General features: G+C 60.7%; 3 protein-coding genes across 3 annotated transcripts; 2 read left to right on the top strand and 1 right to left on the bottom strand.

Annotated features, from left to right (window-relative positions):
• Positions 1–505: 505 nt before the first annotated feature.
• On the top strand, positions 506–2,374 carry LOC123652091 (IQ domain-containing protein F5-like). Its single transcript, XM_045579639.1, has 4 exons — positions 506–519; positions 608–707; positions 1,128–1,250; positions 1,935–2,374. The coding sequence occupies exons 1-4, from the start codon at positions 506–508 to the stop codon at positions 2,358–2,360; spliced, it is 663 nt and encodes a 220-aa protein (XP_045435595.1). The 3' UTR covers positions 2,361–2,374.
• An 837-nt stretch (positions 2,375–3,211) lies between these two features.
• Positions 3,212–6,849, top strand: LOC118715777 (IQ domain-containing protein F2). The gene is made up of 3 exons (XM_036432395.2): positions 3,212–3,232; positions 5,583–5,709; positions 6,367–6,849. Exons 1-3 carry the CDS (start codon positions 3,212–3,214, stop codon positions 6,756–6,758), a joined length of 540 nt encoding a protein of 179 aa, XP_036288288.1. The 3' UTR covers positions 6,759–6,849.
• Positions 6,850–9,870: 3,021 nt separating this feature from the next.
• Positions 9,871–11,673, bottom strand: LOC118715776 (IQ domain-containing protein F5). The gene is made up of 2 exons (XM_045579638.1): positions 11,670–11,673; positions 9,871–10,517 (listed from the first exon to the last, which is right to left on the bottom strand). Exons 1-2 carry the CDS (start codon positions 11,671–11,673, stop codon positions 9,871–9,873), a joined length of 651 nt encoding a protein of 216 aa, XP_045435594.1.
• Between the last annotated feature and the right edge of the window lie 18 nt (positions 11,674–11,691).

Below are 11,691 nucleotides of genomic sequence, written 5' to 3'. Positions count from 1 at the left end.
GTCAGCTTCAGAGCTGCCCTGGCCGTGCGGCCGGCTGGTTGGAGCCCAAAGTTTGCAGGGGCGTTTTGTTTGTTTCTGCGTGTTTGTTTGTTTGTTTGTTTTAAGAACATTCTTTTTTAATGTTTTTTTCTATTCATGTGTTTAGACTTAGGCTCTTTTTATTTTTTTTAAGTATATTTTATTGATTTTTTTTTTTTTTTACAGAGAGGAAGGGAGAGGGATAGAGAGCTAGAAACATAGATGAGAGAGAAACATCGACCAGCTGCCTCCTGCACACCCCCCACCGGGGACGTGCCCGCAACCAAGGTACATGCCCCCGACCGGAATCGAACGCGGGACCTTTCAGTCCACAGGCCGACGCTCTATCCTGGTGGTGCTGGGGGCTGTGTTTTTTGTTTTTGTTTTATTTTATTTATTTATTTTTATTTTAGAGAGAAAAAAGGAGGGGGAGACACACACATTTCAGAGGTGTGTTAACCCACAGGCACAGAAACAAGCACAGGCAATGGACCAGCAGCCGTAGGTGGGACCTTGCCCCAGGGTGGCCTCTGCCCCCTCGCAGGCCGCTGGGCAGTGCTTTGGGCTCTCTGGCCTTTTCTCCCTCCAGAGAACATCTAGGCCTCAGTGGGATTCCAGCTCCAGGCCAGAAAGGCAGCAAAAACCAGGCGCTGCTGAGGTCGGGACCAGCTGCACTGAATAATGACCGGGTGCTAGCCAGTCAAGTTTTCGGGTTCGGCCCTGGCCAGTGTGGCTCAGTGGATAGAGCGTCGGCCTGCAGACTCCAGGGTCCTGGGTTCGATTCCGGTCAAGGGCCTGTACCTTGGTTGCGGGTACAACCCCAGTAGGAGGTGTGCGGGAGGCAGCTGATCGATGTTTCTCTCTCATCGATGTTTCTAACTCTATCCCTCTCCCTTCCTCACTGTGAAAAATCAATAACACACATTAAAAAAAAAGAAAAAGAACAGTCGGTCCCCTCGGTGCCGGCCGGGGAGAGGCCTCCGGGGGGCTCAGGAAGCCCCCCCAGCATCGAGGGTCTGGGCCAGGCCCGGGGGGGGGCGGCGGTGGTGGTGATCCAGGCACACGGCCTGCGGAGACCCGCCTGCCACCCCTCTCTCCTCTGACTCTAGTTCCAGGGAGACAACGTGGACTCAGAGGTGAGGAAGTACCTTGAAAAACTCAAGCAAAGGAAAAATGAGCAAGAAAAAGGAAGGAAGGAAGAGGGCCCTCTGACCCCATCCAGCAGAGCAAAGGTAGGTCCGTGGGGACCTCAGCGTGAGGGTGACTGGGACCCCGCCCGCACCCCGTCTCGCCCAGTCGCCCGGCCGCGATGGGACGTCCTCTCTGAGGCCACAGCATGGGGGGCTCGGGCACTGGTCCCCAACCAGGCTGCCCTGCGCTGGGGCGGTCCTCAGGGACGCCACACACCGAGGAGGCCGGCCCCGCGGCCTCGGCCCACCCAGAGCGAACGGGCCCTGGCTCCCCTCCTCCTGGCGCCTGGGGGGCTGAGAAAGGGGGGCTGAGAAAGGAGGGCTGAGAAAGGGGGAGCTGAGAATGGGGGGGTTTAGAAAGGGGGGGCTGAGAAAGGGGGGGCTGAGAAAGGGGGTCTGAGAAAGGGGGTCTGAGAAAGGGGGAGCTGAGAATGGGGGGGTTCAGAAAGGGGGGGCTGAGAAAGGGGGGGCTGAGAAAGGAGGGGCTGAGAAAGGGGGGGCTGAGAAAGGAGGGCTGAGAAAGGGGGGCTGAGAGAGACCCGGAGAGTCGCTGCAGGGAGGAGAGACCTGGCAGGGAGCAGAGTGGGGAGGGCTGTGCGGGGGGAGGCATGGCCAGGTGAAGGGGAGCCCATGTCCCACAGGGTGTGGGCGTGTGGGCAGGCGCGTGCCCCCGGGCTGAGGTGGGTGGGGAACGGGTCCCGAGTGACCCTTCCTTGTCCTTCCCAGCCCTTTGGTCAAGACCAGAGAGCCAAGCAGATCCAGGCCTGGTGGCGGGGCACGCTGGTGCGCCGGACGCTGCTGCTGGCCGCGCTCAGCGCCTGCGTGGTCCAGCGCTGGTGGCGGCGGCTGCAGGCGCGGCAGCTGGAGGCGCGGCGCTGGGCGGCGCTGGAGGCCTACGCCCGGCAGAGGTGGGCGGCCGTGCGGCTGCAGGCCTGGGTCCGCATGTGGTGCGTCCGCCTGCGCTACTGCCGCCTGCTGCAGGCCGCCCGCATCATCCAGGCCTACTGGCGCTGCCACAGCTGCCAGACCACCGGCTTCTTCCAGGGCCGGTACGAGCTCACGGCCAACCAGCTGGAGCTGGAACTGGAGATCTTCCTGGGGTCACAGATTTGCCGGATTACAGAGTGGATCCCCTTCCCAATAAAGAACTGACCAGGTCTGCTCCACCCCCGGGTCCCAGCATCTCTCTCTCGCCCTTGGCGACAGCGTGGGTGGACATGGAAACCATTGTGCTCGCGAGATATCACAGGATCTCATTTGCGTGTGGAATGCAATGAACACACTAACCCGATGAGCAAAAGCCGGGTCCAGAGGCCTGGGTGCATGGAGCAGAGGGACGGATCTCAGGGGGCGGGGGAAGGGGGGTGTGTGGAGGGGAGAGATTAACCAAAGGTCGTACATGCCTACGTGCATAACCCATGGGCACGGAAAACAGCTTGGGGAAGGCCTGGCATGGGGCAGGGGGTGAGTGGAAGGGAACAGAAAAAAAGGGGAAGTTACCAGTAACCCTGACAGTTCTAGGATATCCTATATAATAAAAGCCTGATATGCAAATCGCCCAAAGGGTGGAACGGCCAGTTGCTGTGATGCACACTGACCACTGGGGGGCAGACACTCAATGTAGGTGCTGCCCCCTGGTGGTCAGTGCTCAAGGTGTCCCGGACTGCAAGGGGGTGCAGGCCGGGCTGAAAGACCCCTCCCCCTCCCCAGTGCATGAATTTCAGGCACCGGGCCTCTAGTGTTGTCATAGATCCAAAAAGACAGACGGGCTCAGTGAAGGTCAAGATTGACCTTGTCAGGGAAGATACCGGCCTAGGAGGTGACTGCCCACCATCACTGCTTTGGGTGAAAGTTTTCATTTCAGACCATCCTTTGTGGTTCCTTTAGTCCTTAGAGTTCTCAAGACCACCACGCAGGCCTTCCCTGAGCTTGTCGGGTCCAGTTTCATGAGCCGATGAAAAGTTTTCTGTCCATAGTCCACACTCTTAGAAGGGCGCAGCGTCATGACGGCCGCCTTTCTCAAGGTCAATGCCCTTAGTCATGATCCTGGCGAGACTAGCACTGACATGGGGAAGCACCGACAGAAATGTCTATCTTTTAAAAATATTTTTTTTATTGGTTTCAGAAAGAGAGAGAATCATCACTGAGAGAGAGAACCATTGACCCACTGCCTCCTGCATGCCCCCTCCTGGGAATCAAGCCCATAACCCAGGCATGTGCCCTGACTGGGAACCACCCGTGACCTCCTAGTTCATAGGTTGATGTTCAACCCGAGCCACAGCAGACAGGTGTAAATGTCTGTCTCTCTATATAAAAGCCTAATATGCTAAGTGTCTGACCATTCGACCATTCGACTTGTCAACCAGTCGCTATGATGCCCACTGACCACCAGGGGGCAGGCACTCCTACTGGTAGGTTAGCTTGTTGCTCATCGGGACTGAGTGAAATGGGCTGGACACGCCCTGGAGCCCTCGCGCAGTTCCTCCCCCGGCTGGCCAACCTCCAGTAGCCACACCCAGGCCAACAGACCCCGCCGGTTCACCAATCGGTGCACTGGGCCTCCAGTCATTAATAATAGCGTTGAATAGTTTGTCACATTGGAAATATCTGAATGGGTAAATCTTTAACCCTTTAGATAGGAATCTGCCTGGGTGTGGCAGAGAGCCTTATTCAGGGTGGATCTTCAATAGCCTTCTCTGGTTTACTGTTTTCTAGATTCATCTGGTCTCTGTTTCCTACAGGGTCCTGGGGGGCTGAAACCCGCATCGGGGGCGGACAGGAAGTGCCAGGTCTGAGAAGACACTGGGCGTGTCTGGAGATACCACGGCCGCGGCCCTCCCGCTCCCGTGGCTGGGTCCCGTGGTCCCGGCCTGGTGGTGAGAACGGGAAGGGAGCCAGGGAGGCCCACGGCCACGGGCCCGTCATGTGGGCAGCTCCACGGAGGCCGGCGCTGTCCGCTCCCGGGAGCGCCGGTCTGTTCCCGCAGATCACGGATCAGGGGGCGGGGAGGGGGCGTTAGGGAGGAGACCAGCCCCGGGCCCCGTGGAGCTGGGGTGCTGTGGGGAAGGTATGTGGTGTCAGTCACACCTGGGCACAGGTCATTGGCCAGGACGGGCGTGGCCGCTGTGAGCGCCCGGAACCGCGGGCTCCTGACCGGGAGACGCAGGCCCGCGGCGCGGGGCGCGGGGCCTCGGCCCCTGGGTGTGCGGCGCTGGCCCCCGGCTCGCCGGCTCCCTCGCTCCTGCTTCCTGCCGCTCGCCCTCCTGGACCCCCACACGCCCGGCCAGTGGTCAGCAACCTCACTCGTCACCGAGCCCAGTACCAACAGGACAGCGATGGACATGTCTCTGGAGAGCCACACTTTTTAAACTTAAACTTCTTTTTGCCGAAACAGATTTGGCTCAGTGGATAGAGGGTCAGGCTGCGGACTCAAGGGTCCCGGGTTCGATTCCGGTCAAGGGCATGGACCTTGGTTGCGGGCACATCCCCAGTGCGGGGTGTGCAGGAAGCAGCTGGTCGATGTTTCTCTCTCATCGATGTTTCTAGCTCTCTGTCCCTCTCCCTTCCTCTCTGTAAAAAAATCAATAAAATGTATGTTTAAAATTTTTTAAAAATTAAAAAAAAAAAAAACTCTTCTCACGCCACTTCTTCCACACAGACACGCCCAGGCCGTGGTGTTTTGTGGAAGAGCCGCACTCCAGGGGCCAGAGAGCCGCAGGTGGCTCGCGAGCCGCGGTGTGCCGACCGGCGGAGACAGACAGACGCTGCTGTGCTTCCGGCTCTGCGGACCCCGGCTCTGCGGACCCCCCGGCTGGAAAGGGGGGCCCCGAGGCGTGGTTCCCGCAAATGACAAAACCACTGGTCCTCTCAGGGCATCGTCAGAGCCACACACACACACACACACACACACACACACACACACACACACCGGCGCCCAGGGGGAAGCAGGCGCAGTGGCCACGGGAAGGCCATCAGTGGCCCCGGAGGGGGCCCGGGGGGGGGGCCCGGGGGGGCCCGCAGGCGCCCTGTTCGCGGCCCCGGGCCAGGTGTCGGGAAGCAGACGGGGCTGGCTCTGCGGAAGGCACACTGCAGGGCAGGGGTCCTGCCCCCCTTGTCACAATGGCATTGTGAGCTCATGGCCCTCCCCTCGCAGGACCCAGCAGGCGCGGGGACAGGGAGACCAAAGCCAGCGAACCATCTGCAGGCCCCATGACACTCTATTTCTGTGTAAGAGGCGCTGCCGGGCCTCGGGGGCCGCGTGGGGGAACCGCCGGACGGAGCGATCTCGGGGAAAGAGGGGTGGAGGCAGCGGAGGCCCGAGAGAAGCCGCGTCTGACGCGTCCATGGGCTTCTCCCCTTCCATTCTGAGGACAGAAACATGGCCACCCCATCTACATCCAAGTCGTGGACGAGGAAGTCATCGAGTACATACTGTTACCGGCAGAAGAGGAGGAGCCGCCGAAGCCGCCGTCCCCCTGGCCGGTGGGTACCCCCCGCGGCCGCGGGCCTGGCTCCTCCCCGGCTCCCTGCGCAGCGTGGGCCGAGGGTCTGAGTCTGACCGTGACGGGAAGCGTGAATGGGGAGCCCGGCCGGCTGGCTCAGGGCTGGAGCACAGGCCTGTGGACCAGGAGGCCGTGGCTCAGCACCAGCAGAGCAGGGCTCAGTTCCCCATCATGGCCCACGGCCGGTGGTGGGCTCGGCCCCCGTGGGGGGTGTGTAGGAGGCAGCCGGTCAGTAATTCTTTCTCATCATTGCTCCTCCCTCTCCCTTCCTCTCTGCAATCAAAAATACATTGAGAGAGGGAGAGAGAGAAAGAGAGAGGGAGAGAGAGAAAGAGAGAGGGAGAGAGAAGGAGAGGGAGCCGGAGGGAGGGAGAGGGAGAGGGGGAGGGGGGAGGGGGAGGGGAGGGGGAGGGAAGGAGGGGAGACGGGGAGGGGAGACCGGGGGAGACCGGGGAGACGGGGGAGGGAGAGGGGGAGGGGGAGGGGGAGGGGGAGGGGGAGGGGGGAGGGGGAGGGGGAGGGGAGGAGGGGAGACGGGGAGGGGAGACTGGGGGAGACCGGGGAGACGGGGGAGACTGGGGAGACCCGGGCCTTGCAGCAGATCCTGGGCGGCGGGCCGGCCTCTGAGCGGTCTCTGCTCCCTGCCCAGCCCGGAGGCCGGCGGGCGGCCCAGAGGATCCAGGCGTGGTGGCGGGGCACGCTGGTGCGCCGGGCGCTGCTGCACGCCGCGCTGCGGGCCTGGCAGATCCAGCGCTGGTGGCGGCGGCGGCTGGAGGGGCTGCGGCGGCGGCGGCGGCGGGAGGCGCTGCTGAGCTTCGCCCTCCGGGAGCGGGCGGCGGTCCGGCTGCAGGCCCTGGTGCGCATGTGGCGCGTGCGCTGGCGCTACGCCCAGGTGCTCGGCGCCATCTACGTCATCCGGTGCCACTGGCAGAGCCACAGCTGCCGGACCTGCGCGCTCCTGCGGGGCCGCTGCGTGGCCACCGCCACCCACCTGCAGTTCCACATCGAGGTCACCGGCGCCCGAGGCGCGGGGGGCCCCGCCCCATAAAGGTCTGAGCCCAGCGGCCGTCTGTCTTGTGGTCACTCCCGGCGGAGAGGCTGGGCGCCGGCCGCCGCCGCCTTTTCTTCGGAAAACAGCCCCGCCAGCCCCGCCTCCCGCCCCCGCTCGGAGCCAACAAGGAGTGTGCGCTACCGGCGCGGGCATCCGACGGAAACCGTGCCCGGTCCCTGCCGCCCGGGTGTGAGGGGCGCCCTGTCCGCCTGGCGCCGGGAGAACCTAGGAAAGGCCGCGCTGGCCTCTGGGGCGGGCACTGGGCATGCTGGCGGCAGGCGGGAACCGACGCTCGCTCGCTCGCTCGTAGGAAAGGCGTTCGAGGCCTTTCCTTCCTCCGCACCCGCCCTCCCTCACCCGGACTCCCGCCCCGCGGGCGAGCAGCAAGCAGATTCCTCCTCAAACGCCTGCCCTTTCCCCCTTCTGGGTGGTCTCACCATCGGCCGAGATGTCCCGCCCCATCTCCCCGTCCTCATGTCTGCTGACCCTGGCGCGCTCCCGTTGGGCGCCCTCCCCGGGCACGCCCGCAGCCCAGCTCCGTGGGCGGCGGTGTCGGCATCGGTGCCGTCCCACAGGCAGCGCCTGGGCACGCGGGCGGCGGAGGACGTAAGGGTGCCCGGTGCCTGGCTCCATGGACGGAGCGTCGGCCTGCACGCTGAGGGGTCCCGGGTTCGGGTCCGGGCCAAGGGCATGTATCTCGGTGGCAGGCTCCATCCCAGCCCCGGTCAGGGCAGGCGCAGGAGGCAGCCAATCAGTGTGTCTCTCTCACACCGACGTTTCTCTCTCTGTCTCTCCCCCTCCCTTCCACTCTCTCTAAAAAAAATTCAATAGGAAAATACTCTCAGGTGAGGATTAACAGCAACAACTAGCACAGCTAAATAATTGAATTTTTAGTTTTATTTCATTTATGTCTCCATAGCCACTAACCGTTCCATCAGGCAGCGTGGCTCTCACCTCGCCATTCTCAACGCTTGCCCAGATGGCTTTTCCCAGAGCTGCATTCTCGAATTCCTTTCTTTCTTCCTTCCTGTTTACCTTTCAAATATCCCCCAACAGAATGGAGAGTGGCACAGGAGCCACGGAATTGGGCAGACCAGTTCCTCATGAAACTAAACGTAGGCATGGCTCAGTGGTTGAGCATCGTCAACCTATGAACCAGGAGGTCATGATCCAGTCAGGGCACATGGCTGGGTTGTGAGCTTGGCTCCCCAGTAGGGGGCGTGCAGGTGGCATCGATCCATGATTCTCTCTCATCATTGATGTTTCTCTCTCTCTCCCATCCTCTCTGAATTCAATTAAAAAAATATTTTAAAAAATAGAATTATCTGACCGAGCCATTCCACTTCTAGGCATATACCCTAAGCAGTGAATCGGCCAACTTATTAGTCAACAGAGCCAAATACCAACAGGACGATTGAAAGTTGAGCGCCAAAACCCGACTTCTGCGCATGGGCCACGAAGTTTCCGTCCCACTGTACGTGTGCGCCCCCACGTGGTATTCTGTGGAAGAGCCATGCTCAGGGCCAAAGAGCCGCGTGTGGCTCTCGCGAACGGCAGTTTGCCCCCCCAACCCCCCACCCCCGGCCCCTAAGGACCTAACGCGGCGTCTCAGAGGTCTCCGAGGCCGTGCTCGCAGCAGCGCGGACTCACACGCTGGGAGACGGCAGCGCCGTGTCCGTCCGCGGAGGGACGGTGGGCAGGAAGCGGCCTCTGCACCAGGGGACGTGGCCGCCCGAGGAAGGCAGGGAGGGAGGCGGGCACAGACCGGGATGAGCCGTGCAGACACTGCGCTGCGGGAACGGTCAGTCCCAGAAGGACACGCACTGGCTCATCCGTGGGTGGTAATCCGTGGGCCTCCCAGGGAGAAGGCCAGTGGTGGCGGGGCCGGGAGCTGGGGGGCGGGGGGGACGAAGGGCGTTTATGCAGTGTCAGTGCCGCAGGACGAATAACCTGAGATGGATGGCACTGCTGATGTCCACAACCAAGTGGATCCGCCGATGCCAGCGAGCTGTTTGCTTAAAATGGCTAAACTGGTAAACGTTGGGCAGCTCATGGGTTGAGCGTCCACCGATGAGCCAGGAGGTCAGGGCACAGGCCTGGGCTGCAGGCTCGGTCCCCAGTAGGGGGCGCACAGGAGGCAGCGGATCAGTGATTCTCTCTCATCATCGATGTTTCTCTCTCCTTCTCCCTCCCTCTCTTCTCTAAAAAAACCAATGTAAAACACATTTTTAAAATGGTAAATGTTATGCTATGTATATTTGACTACAACTTAGAAATAGTATATGTTAGCTGAAACCGGATTGGCTCAGTGGATAGAGCATCGGCCTGTGGACTGAAAGGTTCCGGGTTTGATTCCGGTCAAGGGCATATATATATACCTTGGTTGCAGGCACATCTCTGGTATGGGTTGTGCAGGAGGAAGCTGGTTGATGATTCTCTCTCATGGATGTTTCTAGCTCTCTATCCCTCTCCCTTCCTTTCTGTAAAAAATCAATAAAATATATTAAAAAAGAAAAGAGTCTACGTTAAAGATTGTGGGGAGGTGAGTAAAAGATGGCACAGGCCGAAACCGGTTTGGCTCAGTGGTAGAGCGTCAGTCTTCGGACTGAAAGGTCCCGGGTTCGATTCCGGTCAGGGGCATGTACGTTGGTTGCGGGCACATCCTCGGTAGGGGGTGTGTAAGAGGCAGCTGGTCGATGTTTCTCTCTCATCAATGTTTCTAGCTCTCTATCTCTCTCCCTTCCTCTCTGTGGAAAATCAATAAAATATATTTATTTTTTTAATACATTTTATTGAGCCATACCGGTTTCGGCTCAATAAAATGTATTTAAAAAAAAAAAAAATAAAAGATGGCACGGGCTGTAAAATGACTGAACATGCCCTTGGTACAGACCCCATGGGAGGGGGTGTCCCTGGTTGGCCCTGCCCAGGGCAGACATTGCTAATCAACCCCCAGCCCTGCTCCTCCAGCCCCAGGCCCTCCATCCTCCTCCTCACCCAGGGCCCCAGCCCCACCATCACCTGCCCCACCGCCGCCCGGGAGCTGCGTTAGGAGATGCCGGACGCCCTCCTCAAAACTGACGGAGCTGACGGAGCGGGGACACGGGCGTCACAGGTCCTGCGTCTGCTTTATTGGGAGAGGCGTGGACTGGTGTATTTTGCAAACCTGTGAGCCCAGCGAGATTTCGAGGTGGAGGTTCAGCTGGTCCTCCTTGATGTCGTAGTTGCCCTGGATGACGCCGCGGGTGTGGCAGTTGTGCCAGCGCCAGTACAGCTGGATGATGCGGGCGGCGTGCAGCAGGCGGCTGTAGCGCAGGCGGACGCGCCACATGCGGACCCAGGCCTGCAGCCGCACCGCCGCGCCCTCCCGCAGCACATGCTCCCGCAGCGCCGCCCAGCGCCGCTCCGCCAGCCGGCCCGCCTGCAGCCGCCGCCACCAGCGCTGGACCACGCAGGCGCTGAGCGCGGCCAGCAGCAGCGTCCGGCGCACCAGCGTGCCCCGCCACCAGGCCTGGATGGCCACGGCCGCCGCCTCGGACCTCCCTTCCCCAGGGGCCACCGCCCGAGATGTCGCCTTCGGAGACGTCGCTTTGGCTTTCGGAGATGATGTCGCTTTCCGAGATGTCGCTTTCTGAGATGTCAGTTCCTTGGGTGTCTCCTCCTGCGATGTCTCCTCTCCCCCAGGTGCCTCTGCCTTGGGTGCCTCTGCCTCGGGTGTCAATATGATCCTAACATTCTTGGTGGGTTCTGAGGCAGCTTGTAGGGAAAGAAAACAGGACGCTTAGGAAACCCATGTTTCCGCCCTCAGGTGCGCCAGGAAAGCCCCCCTGATCCTCTAGCAACAGACAACCCTGCCCTGGATGGTGTGGCTCAGTGGATAGAGCATCCTCCTGTGGACTGAAGGGTCCCGGGTTTGATTCCAGGCAAGGTCACAGGCCCGGTGTGAGGACTTAATCCCCAGTGTGCAGCTGCAGGAGGCAGCCGGCCAATGATTCTCATCGTTGACTAGTGGCCCGGTACACAAAATTCGTGCACATTAAAAAGGGGATTCATTAGAGGAAATAATTTAATATCAGCTATTTGCCCTTTCTCTATAATGGAAGTGTCAGAGATGAAAGAAAATTAGTAAAACGTATATGAAAATCTGCCTCCTGTCAGATTCTGGGGTGAGTCACGGGACCCAGAGTCAAGTCCCTGCCCACCCACGGCGCCTCAAAATCATGCAAGACCTAAACCCAGCAGGCCCACCCCCATTGGGCGAGATCTGGACCTGACCAGCCCCATCCCCATCAAGCCCCACCAGGCAGGGGCACAGCCTCAGGGCCCCAGTCAAGCCCCACAGCATGGGGGGCACAGCCTGAGGTCTCCCAGTGCTGGGGTGGGGTGTGGCCTAAGGTTCCCCAGCCCAGCACCAGGGCAGGGGGGCACACCTTGAGGTCCCCCATCAAGCCCCGCTGGGTGAGGGGCCCAGGAACTAAGGCTGCGGGGGCAAACCAGAGGGCCCAAGTCAAGCCCCACGGGGCGGGGGGATGTGAGCTCAGGTCCCCGGCCCCGCCCACCGCCACCACAGCCTCAGGTCCCTGCTGATCGCTCCTTAGGGCTCGTACGGGAACTCAGCCTTCGCTGTGGGCGCCACATCTTTGTGATGGTGCGACGGTCAATTTGCATATTCCCTCTTTATTAGATAGGATGTTTCTATCTCTCCCCCCCACCACCACACTGGGTGCCAAGTCAACCCCACACTCGGCTTCCTGGGCTGTCCTAGGCCCTCAGACTTGGGGGGGAGCCCCACCCAGGGGACCACGGGCAGTGCACCGCCCTCAGAGAAAGCTTGGTGGATCCCACAAAAGCTTAAGCGCTGGGGACCTGGGTGGATGGCCAGACTGCCGCAGGTCTGCCCTGAATTACCCATGGTCAGGGGCTAGATGTT

This window comes from Pipistrellus kuhlii, unplaced genomic scaffold (genome assembly GCF_014108245.1).
Source record: "Pipistrellus kuhlii isolate mPipKuh1 unplaced genomic scaffold, mPipKuh1.p scaffold_m20_p_11, whole genome shotgun sequence".
Lineage (NCBI taxonomy): Eukaryota > Metazoa > Chordata > Mammalia > Chiroptera > Vespertilionidae > Pipistrellus > Pipistrellus kuhlii.
The sequence above is the reverse complement of the archived record's forward strand: the minus strand, read 5'-3'. Positions and strand labels throughout refer to the sequence as shown.